Source organism: Mycteria americana, chromosome 16 (genome assembly GCF_035582795.1).
Source record: "Mycteria americana isolate JAX WOST 10 ecotype Jacksonville Zoo and Gardens chromosome 16, USCA_MyAme_1.0, whole genome shotgun sequence".
Classification (NCBI taxonomy): Eukaryota; Metazoa; Chordata; class Aves; order Ciconiiformes; family Ciconiidae; genus Mycteria; species Mycteria americana.
In genome coordinates this window covers 2388368-2411208 of record NC_134380.1, presented here as the reverse complement: position 1 = coordinate 2411208, position 22841 = coordinate 2388368, and the positions used below count along the sequence as shown (strand labels likewise).

At 52.5% G+C, this 22841-nt stretch overlaps 1 protein-coding gene across 1 annotated transcript; it reads left to right on the top strand.

Annotated features, from left to right (window-relative positions):
• Positions 1-1162: 1162 nt before the first annotated feature.
• LOC142417904 (bMERB domain-containing protein 1-like) lies at positions 1163-22298 on the top strand. The gene is made up of 7 exons (XM_075519072.1): positions 1163-1488; positions 8206-8326; positions 13481-13554; positions 17144-17258; positions 17391-17464; positions 18095-18250; positions 19864-22298. The coding sequence occupies exons 1-6, from the start codon at positions 1413-1415 to the stop codon at positions 18211-18213; spliced, it is 579 nt and encodes a 192-aa protein (XP_075375187.1). The 5' UTR covers positions 1163-1412; the 3' UTR covers positions 18214-18250; positions 19864-22298.
• The last annotated feature ends 543 nt before the right edge of the window (positions 22299-22841 follow it).

The following is a 22841-nucleotide window of genomic DNA, read 5'->3' as shown; positions in this document are numbered from 1 at the left end:
CTCGGCAGCCTGTTTTATTGGGGAGGGGAGTAGCTCGAGACAAGGATGCTGCAAGGTGCTGATAGCTGATACCACAATCTGGTATTTCTCTGCAGGGGGTGATCCTCTGGACCCATCCCTTATGTGGCCATGCCTCTGTTTTGCTCACCGATAGCTTATTTTATTGCATTGACTATTGACCTCTAGCAATGTCCCTGCCAGTCAGGTGGGAGGACGGGGTGGCAGGATGAGAGGGCAGAACCCCGCAGCTGCTCCCCCAGGCCTGGCCCTCACCTCTCCGCTGCCGTCGCCCCTGCTGCTCTCCAGCCCAGTGACTTTGTGTGGCACTTCCCAAAATGCGCTGGAAGGTGTCCCTGGGCCCCTTCACGAAGATGGTGTGCCCCTGAGCGCAGCCTCACCCGCGCCTTGGACCCGTGCTCTTGCACACAGCCAGCGTGGGGACATCAGTGCCACCTGCAGGCACGTCCTAGCAGAGAAATGTGTCCAAGAAGAGGACGCGTGTCCCCTCCGTGTGTTTTGGGGAAGGTGGTGCTGAGGTGTGTGCCTCCCCAGAGGACAGCAGGTTGTGAATCCTCAGTGGAGTAAGCGCTTCTGGTACCTGTGAGTGAGAAGTGTAAAACCCTGTGAGCGGGAGGGTTTACAACCTACACCCCGTCCTCTCCTTCCCCGTCCCAGTTTGCTGGGACAAGCCTTCAAAATGGTGGGACTGGTCCTTGCTGTGTCCCGCAGGAGAGCCCGGCCGGAGGGAGGAGAGGGGCAGCGCTCATCGCCGAGATCCCCGTTGCTGTGGGTGCTGCCAAGGTGCTACCAGCAAACCTTTGAATGTCAGACCAACACATACCTTTGAACATACCTTTGTAAAGACTTGCTGTTGTGGTTTTTCCATAGGGAAAAGTTACTTCTACTGGAAAGCGTAGCTGCCCTTGCTTACCTGCTCGCAGTGTCTTTGGGGGGGGGCTGTTCCATGCCGTGCCTCACCCACAGCACGCCCCACGTCCCACACAGGCTCTGCAAAGCCTAGCTGGCTTTACTCACAGGAGCAACGCGTGGGCCCCCCCGAGCATACCCACCAGCAAGTGTTTTCCGCCCCTCATCTGGTGCGCCAGGCGGGGCTACTTTTATTTTTTCTGCCTTTATTGCTGCGGCTTTCGGGAGACTTGCGGGGGTGCGGAGATGCGAAGCAGCCGGTCTGGGCTAACGGGGGGCCGTGCCGCCGGTGCCCGAGCCCCGGGGAAATAACCCGGGTGACTCCGCAGGGGGGGACCCGGGGGCTCCGGGGGGAGCGGGGCGCTGGCGCGGGGGGCGGCGGCCGGCAGAGGGCGCGGAGCGGCGGGAGCGGAGCGGCGGGAGCCCCCGCCCGCCCCGGAGGAGCGGAGCGGCGCGGAGCGGCGCGGAGCGGGCAGGGCTGCGGCATGGAGGGGAGCCGGACCCCCCCCCGGTACGGATCGCTGGAGTCCACCCGGTGGCCGCCCGCCGGCGCGGGGCCAGGTGAGAACGGCGGGACCGGGACGGGCAGGGACGCTGCCGGATCCAAACTTTCCCCCCCTCCCCCGGTGGCTCCGGGACTCCCCGGGCACCCGAGCCCCGGGAGCTGGCGGGGAACCGGCGGCTTCATCCACCAAACGGAGCCCCGCGGCTGCTCCCCGTACCGGTAGCGGCACCGCCGGAGCCCCCGCGCCGCGGCCACCGGGAGCGGGGCAGGAGGGATGGCGGGGGGTAGACGGACGGAGGGAAGGGGTGGATGGAGGGGAGGGATGAACGGAAGGGGGGATGGAGGGAGGGAAGGGCTGGATGGGGGAGAGGAGTGAATGGAAGGAGAAGGGATGGGTGGAGGAGAGGAAAGACGGAGAGAAGGGAGTGGATGGGAGGAGGGATGGCTGGAGGGGAGGAAGGATGGAGGGAAGGAGAGATGGCTGGAGGGAACGAACCGGTGGAAGGAGGGATGCAGCCCGCCACCCGGCTGATGCTGCCCGGAGAGACACGGAGCCGCTGTGCTGTCATGCCCGGCTGTGGGCATGGCTGTGACCGGGAGGCTGGGGTCCCCACCCTGTCCCTCGCTGCCTTTTCCCCTCTCTGACCAGTTCCTCCAGTACGAAATGGGATGGGCAGAGGGGGGGGACACCGACCAGGGCGATTGTCCAGGGCAGAGTCCCCAACCGTGGGGTGGGAGGAAGGGGACCAATGCTGGGCTGTGGGCAATATCCTGGGGAGGGGAGGCTCCTGCAGCCCCTCTGCCATGACATCCCTCCGACCTCTCCTCTTCCCCAATGCTTTCTGCTCTCGCTTAGCCCCTTGCACCCAGCGGGACAGGGACAGGCAGCTGGGAAGGCAGGGAAGGAGGGATGGAGCAAACTCCAGCACCCTGCTTGGCACTACTGTGTGGGGGTGCTGCCCGTGAAGCTGCTCAGCTCCTTGGTGAGCTGCCTGAAGTTTTAGTCTTTCTCCTTTGTGCCTTTCAAGCATAGCAATATGTATCCTCCCCCCCCACACCTCCCCTGCCTGGGAAGAGTGTCTAGGTGGAGACCCTGCCCTTGGGTCTGAGCACTTCCATCACCTGGATCCTCTGCTCCCAGCAGCCGGGTGACATCAGAGTGGTCCAGGGAAGGGTCAAACACTTGCTGGGCTCAGGGTGCTGGGTATGGCCTGGGCATCCCCCCTCGGGTGCCTGTGAGCAGGGTTGTGGTGGCTGTGATGTTTGCTGGTTCAGTGCAGTTCTGTAAACTCCCAGCTCCTGGGGGACCCTCAGGCTGGGCAAGAACGTGGCAATGGTCGGTGTCTGTTTTTTGAATGCCGTTCTGTTGTTTCCTACCATTCCAGGAAATCTCAGGCCAACCCTGTTAAGCTCTGAGCACACGCAGCCTCTCGCCCTGCTTGTGCTCAGGAGGTGACCAGGGGAGTGTGCACACAGCAGCAGGGTGTTGCGGAGGGGCTACACCCCTGGTGATATCCCCTGTAAGTCATCCTGGGGTACCTCGTCTGTGAACTCTGGTCTTTTTTATGGCTGTCTAACATGGCCCCAGTGGTGCTGACTGTGCCAAGGACTGCACAAACCCAGCCAGAGAGATGCTGCCTGGCTGCAACAGGCCAAGGCTGCACGTTTCTCCCTGGTTTACTAGAGGGGGCACTGGCAGGGATACGGGGCCGTGGGTTGCAGGCTGCCTGCAGCTGTGATCTCTCCCATCTGACTATGATGCTGCCCTCTGGGACCAGCGTGCTCACCCGTGCATTGGCAGTCCTGGAGGCTCGTTATCGAGCTTGCGGAGCTAGGGCTGATTTTGATGGGCTGAATGCCCCCTGCCCATGCTGCTTTCCATGGCAGAGAAAAGCACACGGCTAAGTTAAAGGCCTCTTGGGATGGAGCCCAAGTAAAGAGCTCTGACCTCCTCCCCAGGGGGCTATCAATCCATCGCCCAACTTTAATCATGAAGTAAATCACTTGAAACTCAACCCTGCGCTGGTTGCTGGCTGTGACTCATCTCAGGCTTGCTGCTAGCTGTCTAAATGTTTTCACCAAAGCCATATGGAGTGGAAGTCTCCGGCTATTATACTCCTCATTACCGATACTTGCTTCCCCTGGGCCATGTGTGATCTCCAAGTTTAAATCGAAGCTTTCTCCCCTTCCTTGGTTTGCTGGGTTGAAATGGTGCCACTCGGTGGTCCTTTTGCTCAGGCAGCGGGGTTGATTTCTGTGTCTGGCTCCGCTGTCATGTGCATAGCTGTGGGTGCAAAGGGACCCCTGGGCACATGGGTGGGGTGTAAGAAACTTGTTCTCAGCTTTGGCAAAACCATCTCCACTGAGATCTTTTGCCCAGCTGTCTGCTTGCAGGATGTGCCTGGTTTTAATCCCTCATGAGCTCTGAGTGTCTGTACTTGCCATTTGTGACTACTGTATGGTGTCACTGCCATCGCACAGGTTCATGGGTGCACGGTGCCCTTTGGTCTCACCACCATCTCAGGAAAGCTGTGATCTGGCCCATGCCTGTAGCTGCTGGGGTTCGGGAACTCAGCATCACCCCATATCTGCCTGGAGAAAGCATCTCCTGAGGTAGCAGGGAAGATCCATGTTCTGGCATCCCGACCGGTTGTCACAGACTGATCTCATTACATGAGAGGAATTTGGATCGAGAGGGACCTCTGGGGATATCGAGTCCAACCCCCTGCTCAAAGCAGGCTTAGTAGTTAAATCAGGTCGCTCACAGCCTTGTCCAGGAGATATTTTGGACCCAGGATGGAGATCCCACAACCTCTCTGCTCCCTGTTCCACTGTCTGAACAATGTGAGGAGAAACATTTTCCTAATATCTCACTGGACTGTCCCATGTTTCAATTGTGCCCATCACCTCTTGTCTGATCTTTATGTACCTCTGAAAGGAGTCTGGTGCTGTCTTCTCTGCGTCCTCCCATTAGGTAGGTGAGTACAGCCATGAGATTCCCCCTTCACCTTCTCTTCTTTGGGCTGAACAAACCTGCTTCTCTCAGCCTCTCCTCATCCGTCCTGTGCGCCAGCCCCTGCCCTCACTCAGATGTTCAGTTCTTAGTCCTGAGCAGACACTGGTAGGTGGAAGGAGTCTCCATCAGCAGGTTCATCTTACCATCCTATCAGCTGCACATTAGTCACCTGTATGGATTCACTGGTTTCTTGTGAGGTTTAGTGGATGGTTTTGGTGCAGAGGCGTAGCTCTGTGTCCCCTTCTCCAGGTGCTCCCTCCCAGGGTTCATGGGCTTCATTTTGCAGGAGCAGTCACCTGGGACTGCCCTTCCTCTGCTTCTGCCCTGAATTAAGCAGCTCCAGGCACATGACTGTCCTCTTAGAGCTTCTTGCCCAGGACTTACTGCTTTGGTGAGAAGTTCCCTGGCATGCCTGAGGACATGTCTTGCCTGAGGGACGCAGAGTGCCATGACTCCAACCACACCACCCTGAAGGCACAGCCAAGGGCTGAGGAGCTTCCAGCTCGAGTCCCACAGTCATTGCTCTGCTGCATGGTGTAGACCTGTCCGCTGTCCCCATTTTACAGGATGCTCCTGACCTGCAGTGGGAGGCTGCTGGGAAGCGTCCTACAGAAAGGTGACCAGGGAGGAGGGGTGCGTGAGGGCAGCTCTTTCTGAGCAGGGTGGTCCCAGCCATGCTGTATTCCCCGTCTCTGATGGGAACCCACCCACAGTCAAACCAGGAGCTTTCTCACTCTTGTGGGCAGCTGCCTACAGGCTGAAATCACGTCCCAGCCTCCTGCCACAGACGGGGGAGAGCAACCCAACATTGCCACCTTGTCCCTTCATGTAGACAGGTGAGGATTCACCTCTCCCGTCTGGGATGGCTTCTGCTAATGAGGTTCTGGGATGAGAAGGGAGAAGAAGCGACGCTGACAACTGTTTCAAGCCCTTGCGCTCACCCACTGGGAAACAGCTGGCTGATAACCTCAGCCAAATACTTCTGCCACCAGTGATCAAAGATATTCTGGGCTATTCACCCACCCACCCAGTCCAGGAGTGACAGTCCCCCTCCCCCAGACCCACCCCTGTGCTCCTAGGAGTGATTAGATTTGTCCTTGGCTAATGAAAGCTGCAGTAATCTTGTATCTTTGTTTATTGGAGCATCTGTAAAATAATCAGCCTTGTCATTTTAGTCTGGTCACAGAAGCAACACTGAGAGCAATGCAGCTTTTTCCTGACAAGTCTAGAGCTGCACTGAAGTACAGCCGAACCCCAGGGAGTGGCTGCCTACAAGCACACGCCGGCTGTACCGTCTGCACTTTCACATGTGTCATTATCTGCGTGCCCGCTGTCATCTGCAGGGAGATCCTGCCTGTCCCCAGCGCATGGCCCCAGCTGCTCGGCAGTGCTGGGTGTGAGTGCAGCAAAATATCCTGGGCAAGGGGAGCTCTGGGGTGGCAGAGCAGCAGGATGCTTAGGACGAGGGACCTTAGCATCCTGGTCCCCTAGCAACCGCAGTGCGGTCCCCTAGCAACTGCATCCTGGTCCTGTAGCAACCACAGTCCAGTCCCCTAGCAACCCTCTTCAGGCCGTAGAAGCAAGGCTAAGGGAGGGTTTCTGTGCAAATTTGCAGCAGAGCCGTTGAGCAAGAGCTGATGGAGGGCAGCGCATCCAACCCCACGTCTCGTCCAACCCATGTATTTGTTGGTCTGTCCTGGGCGGGCACTGGTTCCTGAGAGCATCCTGACAGCTTAGAATGGGGAATGGTCCAGGATTCAGCAGGCTGGTGTTGGCTGAATGTGGCCTTTGTGGCTAGGGGAAGAGGGAGATAATCTTCAAGTAGCCCTCATGAGTTTCTAAGACAGAAACGGTGGAAAGCTATTCTTCAAACCAGTCACGCTAACCCAAACCACTCGTATTTCCTCTATTAAACCTTCTCTGCCAGCAGCCTTGGAAACATGCCTCACTGAGAATGATTTCTCAAGCAGTTTTACATGATGATTAGAGGACCAGTGAGTGCAGAGTGTTTTGCCTTGTGCCTTAATGCCTTCCTGACCTGTAACACTCAGCACTGGCCTGGGTTCCGTTTGGGTTCCCCAAGCCACACGCTCCATTTCTGACATCTCCAGTTCCCAGATCTTGGCTGCCTGGAAGATCCTGCTCCCAGAGCTGGTGCTCCTTGGCTTTGCTTTCCCTTCTCCCTGCTCAGGGAGAGTCCCAGGGCTGCAGGAAGGCAAAGTCTCAGAGGTGAGATGTGTCCTGTGGAGATTCAAAGGAAGCAGAATTTGCCCCTGATGTTTGTGATTTTTAATGTTTTCTCATAGCCTGGCTTTGCTGTAGCTGCTGAGCCCCCCCTCCCCAATCTGAGCTGTCTGCACATCATAGGAGAGCCAGATTAGCCCGCGTGTGATAAAAGTGCTGCTGCATGTCACTGATAACAAGCTCAGTGATGTGCCTCTGAGAGCCAGACCAGGCTGAGGGGTGGGAGCTGGCCTGGGAGCAAAACCTCAGCTATCCCCATAAAATGGGCTGGGAGCCGCTGTGGGATGTGCAGGCTCGCAGGCACTGTGTGAATCAGCACAGCATCCTTGTGTGAATCAGTGTGACAGTCTGGTGTAAACCACTGGGACATCAGAGGGACATTTGTGTGTAAATCAGTGGAGAGGGGGAGGCAGAGCTGGTGGTGAGAGCAATGGATCAAGGTTGCTGGGCTCTTATCCTGTCTGTCCCTGGGATTGCCACTGCACTCTTCTAAAATATAAATTACAGCCCCATTTTCCTGCATTTTGCTGTGAGGCTCTTGCCTCTTGCCCTGAGTAAATTACATCCCCTTTCCCTCCCTCAGTTTCCCCAAGTGGGTTATAGAGGTGATGCTCAACACTCCAGAGGATGAGGAAGCCAAACTCGCCTGCTGGGTACCATGGGGCCTTTTTCCTCTGGTGAGCTGGGAAGAATGTGGGGAATCTTCATCCAGCCTGTGATGGAAAGGGACCAGCTATGGGATCTTCACCTCCACGACTCCTTAGGGGGCTGCTCTGTGCTATACGGGCCCAGTGTTTGGTCCTGGCACATACTAGAGGACAGGCTCATGTCTCTGGGTGTCTGTCCCTGTGCTGGAGATGCCTGGGGCTTATATGGTTCTGGAAAAAGAGAGAGATATTCCTGTCCTTCCCTCCAGCAGTTTTTAGCTCCCTTGGCCTCCTGCTGTTCAGCAGAGGGGAAGACCCCTGGAAATTTGGGGCTTTCTCAGCAGTGCAGAGCCCACCACAACTGGTGTGAGCAGGGTATGCTGCAAAGCCAGGACAAGCAGGCAAAATGATGCTTGTTTCAAAGGCTCAGAGAGCTGCAAGCTCAGATGAGGTGGCCTGCTGGCCTCCGAGGTCTTCTTTCATGCAGACGCTTCATGCATATTGCATGTGTGTTTGGAGCTGCGCTCAGCAAGCTGAACTGGCTTTGATGCTAACGTAGCAATGAGCAGAGCTGTTCCAGTGGCCAGCCTCACACAAAGCAAAAATAAAGGCAAAACACAGTCGCCGGCAGCTCAATGCCCTTGCATATGTCGGTGACTTTCCATGTGCTCATTGGGCTGTCTTCTCTTGCAGCACCCAGCAGGGTAGCAAGAAGCCTGAAAACGAGTTTAAAACTGCATGTGCTTAGTGGTTATGCTGGTCTGGTGTTTGCAGGGGGGTCCCTGTGACAGCTCTGTGGTCCCTGTTGTCCTCAGCACGTGTTTAACATCTCCTGCTGGCTAACGTGGCTCCCATTTTATTTGCAGAGGACGAGATTGTTTCCATGGCCGACTCCACCACCACCATCGATGACATTGAAGGGGAGCTCTTCAAAATCGAGAGGATCAGGGAGATCCTGGTGAGGAGGGAGTCAGAGCTGCGGTACATGTGAGTACCTGCCTCCTCCCGTGCTGTCCCCCCTTCCCAGGGTCACCCCAGTGTTTTCTGCCTGCCTGATCAAACATGGATCTTCCCTGGGGATGAGCAGAGCTGAGGTCGCTTTCCACCTCATTTTCCACCTGGAAGCGCAGCCTCTCACACTGCTCTGGCCTTGCTCTCAGAAGGGGCTTGAACGGGTCCCTGTTACAAAGCTGCCACTGATGCTGTGATGATTTGAGCTATGCAGAGTTTATGGCATGGGTTTAACTACACTAAAATGTTTCCATATTCAACCACAAGCATGCTGTCTTTCCAACTTTACTCTTCCTCAGTGCACGGCTCTTGGGCTGGCCTTGGGAAGGGACCTGAGGTTTGGTGGCTCATTGCTGCTCTCTGGAGACAACACTTTACCCCAGCATGCAGATCTCTGGCTGTTGAACAGCAACACGACCACAGTTTTCTCTCTCCACGTTGCAGTATTACACATCCTGCCAGCTCCTCCTTTGCTCACCCATCCCCTGGCTGCTGGGGGACATCAGGACGCATCGAGGCTGGACCATCATCGGTACCTGATGCATCCTGCTCCACACTGCATCCTGCTCTCCACTCCTAGCACAGACTTTGCAGCCAGATGCAGAGGGAAAGATCTTCTCCAGGGTCCATTTCAATAATCAAAGCAGTTTTTGAGTAAAAATCCGGAGGCCATTTAAGGCAATCCAATAGTCACTGTGTGGCAGTGGTACTAACCAGCACTCAGGGTGATAAAGAATATTTTCCCTGGGTATATCCGGGAAGAAAAGGACTGACTAGCATTCATAGTCTGGGTTGATTAAGCTTTTTAATACTACTAAATTGCTGCAGTCAGCCCAGTCCTGGGATCTCAACACAAAGCCTGGGATCTTTTACTGGTAGTGGCAAAAATAATATTTACTGGGCTGCAGCACTTGATATGCTGCTTTTTTAGTGTGGCTGGGTCCCCACTGGTACCTGCGCTACAGGGATCACCGAAGCCTGGAAATGCCTGTGTAAATCCATTGTCTGGGGAAGCTGTGAGCTGGACTGTGGTTCAGAGCCTCAGATTTGGAGTGATGACCTCTTTGAGGCACAGTTCCCCCTGAATATATTGTTGAAAAGGATTTTTTGAAATCATAAAAAGTGTAGTTCTTAAATGCTTTCCATGGCAACCGGTACCTAAATCTCACAGGTGCTGTCAAAACTCACATCACTTGCTTTTTCTTATCCCTTTATTTGTTTTCTTCCTTGGCTTGCACTTGGAAAACAAAAGGAAGTCATCTACAGAAGCCACATACTGGGGTGGGTATGGATGCAGAAGTGATCACCTGGAAGTTTGGAAATGCCAGCATTACATGTCTGTGTGGTTTGCAGGCGCTGTGGGGAACTCGAGCATTGGCTCTGCGGAGCGCAGCAGTGGGCAGGAACCCAGCGGCTCTGCAAGGCAGGGAAAGCTGAGGGCTTCTCTGAGCATCGCTGCTGGAGAAGAGGGATCCCCAGACCTGGGTTCGGCAGGACAGGGTTAAAAAGGTTGGGGACCTGGGGCTGAAAGGGACTTTTTTCCCAGTGTGGGGGGGGGAAATGTAATATTCAGGATCGGTTGGACTGTGGCGCTCAGGGCGATGGACGTCTCCACTGATGTACTGCCAAGCAGAGGAGTGACCTGTCTGGTCAGTCGATAGCAATCAGTGTTTTCTTCTTGTTGAAAATGTCAAACTAAAACGTACCAACATTTCTGAGACGTCTGTGCTGTGGAAAACAATGAAGCTCCCAATATTTCTCCTTTTATAGGGCAAAAAGAAGGGTCTGAAATTCCTGTGGGAGATTCAGCTCTGCACCTCACCCACTCAGTGCTCTGATGTGCTCCCTGGGGCCAGACAGGGGTAGCACGGCTACAGCTGATGCTGCAATAAGTTTTATCACCCATGGCAGAAGTAATCTCAGCTCCAGCAGCAGTCTTCTGGGTGCTTGTCTTTGCAATCTCTCCCAAGTTTTATTGAAATGAGAATTTTTATTATTGCCCATTTATTATTCTCATTATCAGTTTTTACAGAATTAAATTTCAATTTAATTTTAATAATATTTCAGTTATCATTTGACTGTTTATTTTAATTTTAATAAGTGTATCACTAGCGATCAGCCTGTTGCCCATGTGTCCCGTGCAGACCGCCCTGCTGGTGCTCTTTGTACAAGCTCAGGGCTCAGCCACCGTAGGACTGTGAGCAGGCAATAAAAGGACAAACAGACCTCTCTGTTCTCCACGTGCAGCTCCCAGACATTGGCATCGGTGGACCTGCTCAGTGCGATATGCAAACAAATGAAGACACTGTCAGATGGAGCAAAAACCTGACAGAGCCAAGAGGAAGCCTTCTCCTCCGCCTGGGTTGTTTTTCTCCTACAGCAATATCTCACAGGGTCCCTCTTTGTCAGTCTGTTTGTTTTCCCTTCCCTAATTAATATTTCTGGTGTCTTTGGCTCAGCTGACAAAGCTGCATCTTCAAGTAGCTCCAGCAAATATGACTCATCCCAGAAGGGGTGGACGGCATGACTCAGTGGAAGGGCCAGCAGGATTATTGAAGATGCAGACAGGGCTTTTAGTAACGCACGCTTCAAAGGGAACCAAAGGCACATCTGTTCAAGGTGGCACCACCTCATGAGTCAATCATGTATTATCTGTAGGCACAGATTGTGTATTAGGGTTTCTTGTCACTCACAGCCATGGACCTTGCTAGAAATCTCAGGAAAATGGGTTGGCTGATTCCTTGAAGTCAACATTTGGATATGCTGCTCCTCAGGGAGTCTCAGTCCAGTTGGGTTGACCCTGCGGTGCTGGTGCTTACCAGCTTCTTCATGAAACTGGTCACTGAACATGATGTTTAATGGGGGCAAGTACTTCCCATCCCACCCCATGTAGGCAAGGCACTGTGCACAGGGCAGCACAGGGCCAAATCCTGTATGGGTACGTCTGGTCTCCAGCTGAGAGGTTTGTGCCGCCAGATGTTTTCCCAGCACAGACTGCTCATGGTTCAGTGCCCACGCCTGTTGTCTAAAACATCAAGGGCTGCAGTCACAAGTCTCTAAGGTCTGGGGAGCTCTTAGATACAGGTGTTCCTGAGATATCAGTGGATTAGTTGCACTTTCATAAGAAAATACTTCTGTCAGAGTGTCCACATCTACCTCAGGGTGATGACTGGAACCACCTTTTCTGCTGGTGGAGCTGCTCAGCACCGTTTGAATGTGCTGCCTGACCCCAGACCCCCTGCCATGGGGCTTCTGGTGCCTTTGCTGTCTCCAAGCTCCTGGAAGACATGCATTGAGAGCATGAGGACTGATGTGTCAATGAAGGGGTTGCTTCATGGATGTACCAACTGAGCATATTCTGGTCCTGGGGGCGTGGGAGCCTGTTACACCTGGAAAATCTGGGGCTAGATTTTGGATGGAGACAGTTTCTTTTAGCTTCAGGCCAGGTAACAAGAGGTGGGGAGATGCCAGATGGTCTGGCCAGAGTAGCTCAGCCATGACAAGGTAAGCCTGGATAAAGAAGAGAAGCAGCCCAAATCCCAGCTCAACAGTCCAACCCTGATCAGAACATTGAGTGCCTTGCGACAGAGTGCAGGGGCTTTAAAATACTCTTTTCAAATGAGCCAACAGCCAAAATCCCTGATCAGGGACTTCAGTTCCTGGGTAGCTTAATGGCAAGGAAATGGTGCTTCACTGGCTGCTGGCTGGCTGGACTGTGCTGAGGCTTGGGATGCCGCTTTTCCTAATCTGGCTTTTCCTAATCTTCCCAGTGAGGGATAATGTATGAGGAGCCCAGGGAGGGCTCAGAGCAGGAGCAAAAGTGTCAGATGGGTTGGTCTTGTCATGCTTTGGTTGGACATGTGGCTGGCCAAGGTTGGCCCTAAGCTGATGCAACCTTGGAGACTGCTGGAAGGGCAGACGGGGCTGGGCAGTCCTTAGGTCACTGTTCGCTGTGCGTATGAGTTGCTGGCAGAAAGCAGGAGGACTTTGAGGAAAGGACCCTAAAGGGAAAAGCAAGAAAGTCTCTAAAGCCAGAGGCTGCTGGCCTGAGAGTGGTTGGGAGGTGGGGGAGCACGCCGGGCAGACCAGAGGCAGCTGTGGGGGTTATATTGGAGTTGTGACTTGTCTCGTCTTCTGCGGTGTCACCTACCCAGCGGAGATCCTCAAGGATGGCTTGGTTTGTAGTGGAGAGAGGTCTCAGCCATGAGCGCTGTCTGCTCTTGGGGTTTCCCTCACCTTGGGTGAGTGCATAAAGCTCTTCAAACTGAAACCCTGATGCTCGTCATGGCCAGACACCATCGTTCCTCAGACTTGCCCAAGCAGGGCTTTAGTGAGGGCATAGGCATGCAATTTTTAAAAATAAATCAATAAATAAGTTGGTTTAAGTCTTCTCTGCCAGTCCTAGTGAACAGCAAGCAGCACTTGAGCTGCTACGCCCATGGAGGGGGCTGAGCGTCTGTGGTGCTTCCGAGACATCATCGAACGACCTCCAGCACGGACAGGGCCATGCATCCCCCATTTGCTCCATCAGCAGCTGCTGCTGACATTTGAGTTGAGCCCATCCTGATCAGTATCTTGCTGCTGTCGTGTGGTTTGAGCCAGAGATGATTTCATTGCCTGTGGCTTCGGCAGGCTTCTTTTCTCCTGTTGAAATGACCTTGTTTCTCAGCGGACACCTGCAAAGTTTGCACATTTCCCTCCTCTGTTGTGTTTCATTTTTCTACCTTTTTTTAATTCTGCAGAAAGGCAGTATAAAAATGTGAGATCTTTTTATGGGGCAGCAGCTTCCATTTGTTTTTGGATTTTGCTGTTTGGGGATTATTTTTTGGGAGAAGGAGAAACACAGCTGCTATTGCATGGTGGATGTGCCAGGTTTTAATAAGGCTTCATTGTCATTAGAGCGATGAAACTTTTTCTTTGCCAACAACCAGTGACACAACCCATGTAGCTCCAACAAAAGCTCTGAGATGAAGTGGGCTGCTGTTTTGTGTGGGAAGGCAGGTAAATCTGTGCTCCCTGCTGTGGGCACTGAGTGCATTGCCTTCCAGTGTTGGTTGGGTGTTGCTCTTGAGGTTTTGAACCTTTCCTCTCCCAGTCTTTTCCTCAGTGGTTTCATTTGTGTCTCTGCAGGATGGATGACATTCAGCTTTGTAAAGAAATCAGCCGGCTTAAAAAGGAGCTTCAAAAACTCATAGCCCTTCCAGGTAAGGCTTTGTACAGCTTCAGAGAGCTGCACCCTGCCGCTGCAATCAGCAGAAAGGTTTCCATGAAATACAAGAAGCTCTTGAACAGTTCCCACCCCGGGATGCTCCCAGAGACACTGCTGCTGCAAGCAGTGCGTGAGCATCAAGAAACGTGGCTCCTTGGGTCTGACCTGAGATCTTTCTTGAGAGCTTTGCTGCTTGCAGTACTTCTAGGGAGTCCTTATCCAGGCATGGGCTGAAGGGCAGAGGAAACACAAAAGGAGAAAAAACGAGTCCTTTGAGGAAGAGCATGGGTCTGGTACAGCAGAAGGACAGGGGCTGAGTGAGGTGGCAATGAATGCTGACACAGTGGGACCTGCCACATACACCGAGGAGGATCCCCAAACGAGTTGAGAGGACAAGCAAGGGACATTGTCAGACCACACCATGAAGGGGCCCCTTTGGAGGCAGCAGGAGGGGAGATGCCTTCAAAGGCCTCAAGTACGTGAAAAACAATGAATTCTTGCTGTGGGCATGCCAGAAATGTGTCGGTGATGAGGCAGATGGCAGCAGCTGCCAGGGAAGGATTCCTGGTTGCAGCCAGGGTAGGATGGGTGCTAGGGGGATGTCATGCCAAAGGGGGTCAGTGATGTCCCTGATTTAGGTGAATTCATCACTCAGGATGTTGAAAAGAGGCAAACAGTCCAGGGCAACATATGTGAAAACTTCAGCTGGGAGGAAACACTGCTTTTGTCCCCCGCCCTTACCATGACCAGTAACCCTCCATGTCCATGTCGCAGCCAGAGTCACCCTTGACCCTTCACAGCTCAGGAAAGGCCAAACTTTGGTTCGCTAAAGGATCCCCCTCAGCCAAAATATTCAAATGAAGGCACATGCCGAACATCTCAGGGCTTGAATGAGAATGAGCAAGAAAGGCTTCCCCACAAGCTATGTCCATCACTGTTCATAAGGCTATGCCTCCTCCTAGGACACCTTCATTCAGCCCCCAGTAAGGACTTTATGTGTGTTTTCAGAACCAGATGGGAGACATATCCCTGCTTATTTGCACCCATCCAAACATTAAGAACTGGACCACCACAAGTATCTCTCTGAAGATGCTGCACTCACTGAGACCAATGAGTGTGTAGCAGGGGGCAATGCCTGGGTGCAAACAAGGGACCAGCTGTGCACATCTGTTTCCCAGAGCAGCAGCTCAGCTCATTGGTTCTGTACTCAAGGTTATCTCAAAGCCAAGGGTGGCAAGAAACCTTGACCCTTTCTAATGCCATAGTTTCGCTACGCTGTGTGTGCTTGTGAATCTTCAGCACATGGTTAGAGCCCAACTGCTGCTTAATATGCAGGTCTTGATCAGTTTAATACAACCTGGCTGCATCCAGAGGGAGGTTCAGACAGGGGAGGGGAGGGTTCTGCCATAAAAACTGGAGCTGCTTGCAAAACGTAGACCCAGATCTCATGTGGGCTTTTAATTCAAACACCTTCTAGTTCATAAAACAAGACTTGACCTTAACGATGGCTCAGGACCAGAGATAAACTTGGCCTTTTCTGAAGCTTGAGAAATGTAGCTGGCTTTCCTTCATCTGCTTTGGTCTTTCATTTCTAGCCTTTTCATCATTTCCAGATTCAGCTGAGAGCAGAAATGCTGTTTGCATCAGGGATGCTCTTTTTGTCTTCTTTATAACTTGGGTCAAATCAGATTGTGCTGGAAAAATCCTGCAAATCACTGGTCTTGTGAGATATAGCAGCAGATCATTCGTAAAAATGGGTGTTGAACTTTGATTCAGATAAAGATTCAAACACGTCAGTGCTTACTCAGAGCTCAGCCAGACCTGTGGCTTGAAATCTCACCAGACCAAGGTGCCTTTAATAATTCAGAGAGATATCATGGTCATGATGGACTCTGAAATCAGAAAGTTGGAAAAAAAGTGCAGTGTTTATACAGTGTGTATGTTAACTCTGACATGCTCTAACTCAGGAATGCAGATTGTTAATTAACTCCAAATAGCTGGTATGTTTGTGTACAGCCTGATGTTTCCAATTTGTATGGCATCCAAATGACACTGTAAAGTGCTCCTCTTCCCACCAGGCAGGTGGGAGCTGCTGCACAGGGACAGTGCCCACAGCCAGGCAACTTTGCATTAACTCTTCATGGTAGAAGACCAGCAGCTGTGGCCCAGACCGCAGTCCAGATCAACTTTCTCTGCCAGGAAGCTTGAGCTCAATCCCTGCACAAGACCACAATTGTTCGAGAAACCGTTGTTTGCTGGGGATGTTTCTAACAACATGATGATTATGAGGAGTTCCTCCTACTCAGACCCCTGCAGCAGCACATCTGATCAATATATAGCAGACTTTAAAATACAAATCAATACATAGTTTAGGTAACTGCTGAGACCCAGCCTACAGGGTTTGCTCCATACTGTGAATTTTGCTGCATTTTTATTTAGCTGAAGGAAGACTGGAGATTGATCCACCCTGTGCTGGATTGATTTTGGAGCTGGCTGCTGAATTCAGAAATGGTATTAAATAGCTGCAGCACAGACAGTCATAGTTTCCTTCTAAGGTAGCTCTCCATTTATATTTAACACTCCTTAGCCTTATCTGCCATCTTCACATATCCCACTTACCATTATGTACCAATTTATATAGAACATGACTTCATAGTGATGTGGGAGTTTTCAGGTCTTCACTAACTCACTGCCCAAAGGTATGTGGCACAAGTAGGTCCCACTGTGCTCAAGGTAGGTCAGTCTGGGGCTTCAGGTGACAACCAAGGCTAACACATTCAAAATTATCCTGGCAGACACTTGTGGTCATCCTTGTCGCTGGGGTGGGAATGGGGCTGACAGTGATTTGAAAGGTCAGATGTAGAGGATGAGATCACAGGGACTGTGTTCAGCAAAGGAATAAGGCTACAAAAACCAGTGGATCATATTGATTTTCATGTCTCTGTATGTATGGGATAAACGGTGGTGTGAGGTGTTCCCAAGGCATCTGGGCATTGTTGATAATACCCTATGCCCCTGAATCCTTGGCTGGTATCTCAGCCACATGGAAGACCTGGCTCAGAGGTCTCTGGACCCCTACCCAGCTCAGGGCCAAGCTGAGACTGGTTGGGTGTGCTGGCATGGGACATGCGGGTTAAGCATATCCTAGCTGAAGGATGACATCCAAGTCTGACATTTCTGAGCTTGTTGAGACTCAGTACCCAGCCTCTTCAGCAGTGCAGGGTGCAGACCCCAGGCGAGCCATGGTCATCTTCCACCAGAGAGGTCACCTTGTTGAGGGGCCCTTCCTCTGCTCTGCAATGCTGACAGTTGCATCTTGCAGTACTCACCCATGAAAATTTTGGGGAGAAGCTAAAAATTCAAAGTTTGATGACACCAGACCTGTCTCCTCCCAGCCAGGGTGGTTTGGGATGAGCTTGTGGCTTATTTAGTAGCCTGTATCTGGATCCAGGTGCTTACTTTGGGTTGGCTTTTATTGCCACTCTCCCATCTGCTCCCGGGTCCAGCAGAAGCAGAGCAAGATTGGCCTTGGCACGGGCAGGATGGCTCCTGTTGGTGGGTTAAATGTGTTCCCTGTGCTGCAGAGAATGAGAAGTCCAACGAGGAGAAGCAGAGGGAAGAGGAGCTGGTACAGCAGATACACAAGCTGGTGGAAACACGGGATTTCCTGGTGGACGATGTGGAGTTTGAGAGGCTCAGGTAGCTGGGTGCAATTTATTCCTTGCACTGAGGACGGTGCAGTCTGTCCTGTGATCTGTATCATGCCTTGCCAGATGGTCCTGAATGCCTTGCTGCTCCTTTCCTGAGTGCTAATGAATCTCTTTGTCACAGGGAAAGGGAAGAAGACAAGGAAATGGCAGAGTTCCTGCAAAGTAAGCTCTCCAAAAGCTACGTCCAGAAAGCAAGTAGGTGGTTGATGAGTTTTATTCCTCGCATTGAACCTCCCTGGCAGTTTCTCCCCTTTCCTAAGCACTCTGTCCCCAAGATTTCGTTCCTCTGCATGGGGCTATCTTACCTGGAGGCCATCTGTTGCTGAAGGAGGGTGTGGGGAAATGGCAACTGGGTGCTTGTGCTTGAGATCACATTGTGGAAACATCCTGAATCGGTATCAATATTATGCTTCCATTTCCCTCCTGGCATTTCCCTATTGTCCTATGAGAATTGGGTTGGGTAGGTGTCCTTTTATGGCTGATGCACTTCATCTGACCCTTTCCAACCAGCTTCTTACATTTCATCACACCATTAGCTAAGGTCACAAGTTGTGGTATCCATCCAGTCCTCCTTTCTTCATGGCCTCTGATGGCTACCCTCTTCCCTGTTGCTGGAGGAACACCTCCCCAGTGTGGTGGGAGGCATTTCCAGCCCAGGGTCCCTGTGCCTGTAGCACACATGGTGATGTACCTTCTGGATGCAGGAGCTCATGCCCAGCTGTGGGTCTGAAGAGGGTCAGCATCTTAGCCCTGAAAGGAGCTCTAAGAAGAAGCGATGGGCCTGTGGTCTTGTCACCAAGCAGACACCGATTCCTCTTTCCGTAGCTCCTGTCAAAGAGAAGAAAATGACTTCCAGGGGCCAGCAAACCTCCACACCGTACATGACCAAGACGGGCCTCACCCTGCTCAAGGAGTGCTGTGGCTTCACCTGCTCCATCATGTAGGCCAGCCCCCAGCTCCTCTGCACAGGATGTGACCATGGTAGCGTACACGTTCTGGGAAGCTGGGCTGGGCAAGACGGGCTTCCTTGTGCTGAAACAGCCAAGTGCCTGTGTGGGTGGGTGAGTGCTGATGTCTGGGACACGCACAGCTCCTGGTGCTGCAGGTGTGGGGTGTGAGGGACCACCAGGCTGCAGCCCTGCTCTGGGGGGCTGCCGTCAGGAAAAAGTGCTGGAGCCCCACCGAGTCCTGAGAGAGCGTCTGGAAGGGAAGCAGCAGTGGTTGTGGCTGGGAGGAGGACGAGAGGATGGAGGGAGTTGGATGGAGGGGGAAGAGAGATGAAGGGCAGGGCGGAGCAGGGCCAGGCGCACTGCAGGTAGCGTACCCCAGGCACCAAGACATCTCCTTGTGAGCACGTACAGGAGGGAGGTGTCGGTCAAATGTACCACTGCTGCGCACACCTGGTGTTCATGGAGTTACACCGCCAATGCCTTTGTCTTCCTGTAGCATCTTCTCTGAAAACCTAAGAAGCCATCAGGCCTTTCTGTCCTTGAGGGTCCTCACATGCCTTCTCGCTGACCCTCCCGCCTGCTCCTTTTCAGCCGGCTGCAGTTAAATCCCTAGCATCTGCTGACAGCCACAGCTGCCCAACCGTAAAGTGATGTGCCCATTATTTTTAAAACAGAGTTTACTAAGAGCCAGGCTGTGTCAGTCGTGCAGGATTTTCCTCTGGCTGCCGAGGGGCAACCAGACATGTCCCCTTCCATTTGCCAGTGGTTCAGGACATAAACCCATTGCAAACATTGTCACTCTGTAGAAGTCTCAGGGAGTGGCAGACCCATAGAGAGGTGCTTCTTGCCAGTGCAGCCTGGTGTGGACTTCCCCACCTTATCCCAGGAGGAGGCTGAAGTGACCAGGCTCACAGAGGTGGGTGATGGATCCCCACTGGGCTAGCTCTGCCTGGCTCAAGCTGCCTCCCTACTCTTATGCCTATGCATGACACTGCTCCACAGCACATGCTGCCAAAATTGATGTCCGTGGGGTGCAGACAAGTCAAGCAAGGCCTAAACAGCTTGGTGTGGGATGGAGCAAAGGCTGAACTGGTGATAGCTGGTGAGCTGAGCTCACTCCTGCCAGAGCGTGGTGAGGACACAGGTGAAGCAAGTCACATCTGAGATGAAGTTATGTCTATAAGGATGTGCTTTAATACAGTTGAAGTGAAATTCTGGGCTCCAGCACCACAAATCTGAGTCCGAACCTTACAGCTCATCACAGGGCAGTGGCAAGGAGGTGAAACCACCTACCCACTGAGCTCCCACTTTCCTCCATGCCTGGGCTTCACCCCGTAGGTGATGAGCATGGCCAAAGCTGAGTGCTAGGTCCTGACTGACAGCATGTGTGACAAGCACTGTGTAAGAAGAAGATGATGGTAATAGAGGTCCAGTGGGCTGTAGTCTCTGTGGGAGGATACGTCTCATCCTTAATATGCCAGCGACTTCCATTGTGGCAGGAGGCCTGACACCCAAGAGTTAGTCTCATTGGCATTAGGCACTCTATAAAGCAGGGTTGGCTCTCTAGCCATTGGAGAAGGGAGGCACCAAGGGGATCCTATGGTTGCAACCCATGGTTTCCTATCTCTTGCCTTTCCTCCCCAGGTCTCCAGCCAGAGTCCACAGTCTGCTCTCCACTGAGAGTTTCAACTTCCCGTCATTGTTCATGCTTCCCACTGCAGCACCACCACCTAAGAGACTTCCCAAGCAGGCTGGTGCAAGCTTGAATGATGGCATGTGTCCTTGGTGCCACATCAATGGTCGTCTCCTCCATGACATCAACACCAAATTCCACCCAAGCTCAGCTTGGAAGAGGTGTGTGCAGCAGCGGCAAGTGAGTCCATGACAAAGAGGACCAGTGCAGTCCTTCACTTGGACAGAGTAATAAAACAAGCACTGTGAGCTAATGTTTGGAGAGCATTGTGCTCCACCATCCAAGACATGCTGTGGCCACAGACAATGTCTCATCCTTAGCCTTGTACCACCTTGTGAGTCTCTATGGGATGATTCCTGAGGACTCTTGGTGGGAAATGTCTCTGGTCTGAGTTTCATTGTGCTTGCATTGGTTTTATTGCAAGGTGCTCTATGGCTCTGGGTAGAGCTGAGCAAAGCCTGAAGGGCAGTCCCCAGAGCTGGCTGAACGAAGGGCTAATTCTTGTGAAGTTATCACCTGAGCACAGACCTGGTGTGTTGAACTATGGGCAGATGAGTTGCTTTCCCCACCTCACTATTACTGGATTCAGTTTTCAGCTTCAAGAAAAAGGAGGAAATTAGAGCAAAAGAGAAAAGAAGAAAAATTCAGAAGAACAGGGCAACATGCAGAAGGAAATGAAAACCAAACAGGAGTCTGGAAAAGTGGCAGCGGAAGGTGGAGACAGCAGGTGAGAGACACTCTCACTGCCAAGAGGGCATTCAGTCCTGCCTTCCAGTGCCCCAGCCAGTGCCTCTGGGTTTGACACCATGAGCTGGACGTAAAGTCCTGTGCAAAAGACTCATGGTACCCTGAGGTCACCCAGTGTCTCAGTTCCTGTTGTCCCTTCTAAGCATCCATCTGTGTTGAGATAGCACAGCCAGGGCTGTTAATGCCCATTGCAGCAGGACAGGGGCTCTCTTTCTCGCTGGGTGTGAAGGCTTCTCACATCACCCATGCTGCACTTCTGCCCTGTAGGCTGCTATGGCTTTCCTGGGTGTCTGGGGTGGCTTCCCATTTGGGTGGCTGCCCAAGAGCTCTGGTTGCCCTCTGGCCAAAATGCTCAGCTGGATTCCTCCAGCTCAGTCCTGCTGCATCTTGCTGTAGGGTCTTGAGGTGGTGTTCCTGCCTGGGTCACTGTCCAGCACGCCCATGCCAGTGAGGTGGTCACAAGCCATCTGGCTCTTTCCATTGCACCTGATAGCACATTCATCCTTATAAAACACAATGCAGGTGGGATCCTTCCTAGTGCAATGCCATAAGCAGGTCCAAGTTCCTCCTGCATTTCTTTATCATCACTGCTAGAAAACCCAGTGTGTGGGAACCTGTTCTCTACCCTTTGCAAGGGGGTCCTTCCTGAGCAATCTCCTCCCCATATGGATCTTACCAGCAACCAGAAAAGTCCACAAACTAAACCAGTCCCTCTGCACGCTCACAGACCAGGGTGCAAGGCCTGAAATGGCACCTGGTCATCTCTAGCAAACTTGACCCCACTTTGGTTCATGTTACCTCTGAGTTGACTTCAATGGTCTCAGTCTGAAGCCTGTTTACATTTTGTGCTGCTTATTGTTAATGACCTACAGCATCCTGCGAACACCACCTGCCAGTTCCTAGTGCCCTCCTCGCCTGGGGGAGGCTTCAGTGTGGGCTGGAGGGAGCACCCTGTAGATCACAGGGGCAAATTAAGTCAGAGAGAGCTCCTCTCTGCTTTGCCAACCCTGTGTAATGGAGTGAGGTGCAGTACACAGCTGGGGCTGTTGTCCAAGGAAGGGTGACAGGCCATTATCGGTAGCATCCATCCTGGAGTTGATGGGACAGATTGGGCCACTCACTCCCTGCTCTTCCAGAAACTGTCCAGCAGCTGCTTTGCTTGGTCACTCTGCAGCCACACACGTGGTGCAATACTGGTGTTTGCTTTGATCCCCATGGACCAAAGGCTCAAGACCTAGAAGGCCCCCCTCACTGTCCTTGCCTTCCCCAGGGTCTTCTTGGGAAGGGTAAGTAACTGAGCCAGTTTGTTTGGTTGGACAGAGAGGGAGCCAAAGGCAAGGAAGAGCCCTTGATTCAAAACTTGCTCCCCTAATTCATCCCTACCTCCACGCCACAAGGCCCCAAGACCCAGACTTCAGCTGCTGAGCAGTGCTTGGGCAGGCAGGGAGGATGGCTGGGCAAGAGAGATGGGCACGGTCCTGGCCTGTTTTGTTCTGTGTTTTCTGGCTGTGTTTGTGTGGCTGGTCATGGAGAAGGAGACAGGCTGCTGTCCTGGTCATACGGTACTATTTGACCTGTATTTTAACTGATGGCAAAGGTGCGCAGCACACGGGAGCGACACTGTTTCATGTGCATTGATTTCAACCCAAACAAATAAATGTCTGTTGAAAGCTTGGTTTGTAGATATTTTCCCCACCTGGGACCTTTGCAGAGAGATGTCTCAGGCTGTGTCACAGCAGGGTGGTTGAAGTGGAACAGAAACAAGATCCTAAAAAGTCAGGCTGGACTTTGGAGTTCCCTGGTATTGCAGGAGTACAGAGCAGCTCCTGCTGCTGCAGCAAGATATCCAACCCTTCCATTTCTGGCTCTTGATCTAACATTTCACTTTTGATCCAGGCTGAAAAATCTTTGGAAAGGCAAGAAACTGCCTCCCTGGGTTAATAGTTTTTAATGCTCAGAGCCTTGAACTCTTTTGATATATTTGTTCACTGATAACAGCCTTCTGTCCTCACCAAGCCTCAATGGTAGCGTTTATAGAGGGGTTGTGGAACACCAAATGTCTTCTATATGTGGCACTTTGCTTAATGGAGTGCCGAAGGGGGTCTGGCTGCACCATCTCTTCTCTTGGCCCCCTGACTCTCCTCCTCCTGTATCCCACCCCCCAGGTGCTCTCAGGAGAAGG

Excerpts from the sequence above, each read along its gene's own strand:
- LOC142417904 (XM_075519072.1), top strand. The coding sequence starts at position 1,413 with ATGGAGGGGAGCCGGACCCCCCCCCGGTACGGATCGCTGGAGTCCACC. Across the intron at positions 8,327-13,480 it reads GAGTCAGAGCTGCGGTACAT|GATGGATGACATTCAGCTTT; the intron begins GTGAGTACCTGC and ends GTGTCTCTGCAG. Across the intron at positions 17,465-18,094 it reads AAGCTACGTCCAGAAAGCAA|CTCCTGTCAAAGAGAAGAAA; the intron begins GTAGGTGGTTGA and ends CTCTTTCCGTAG.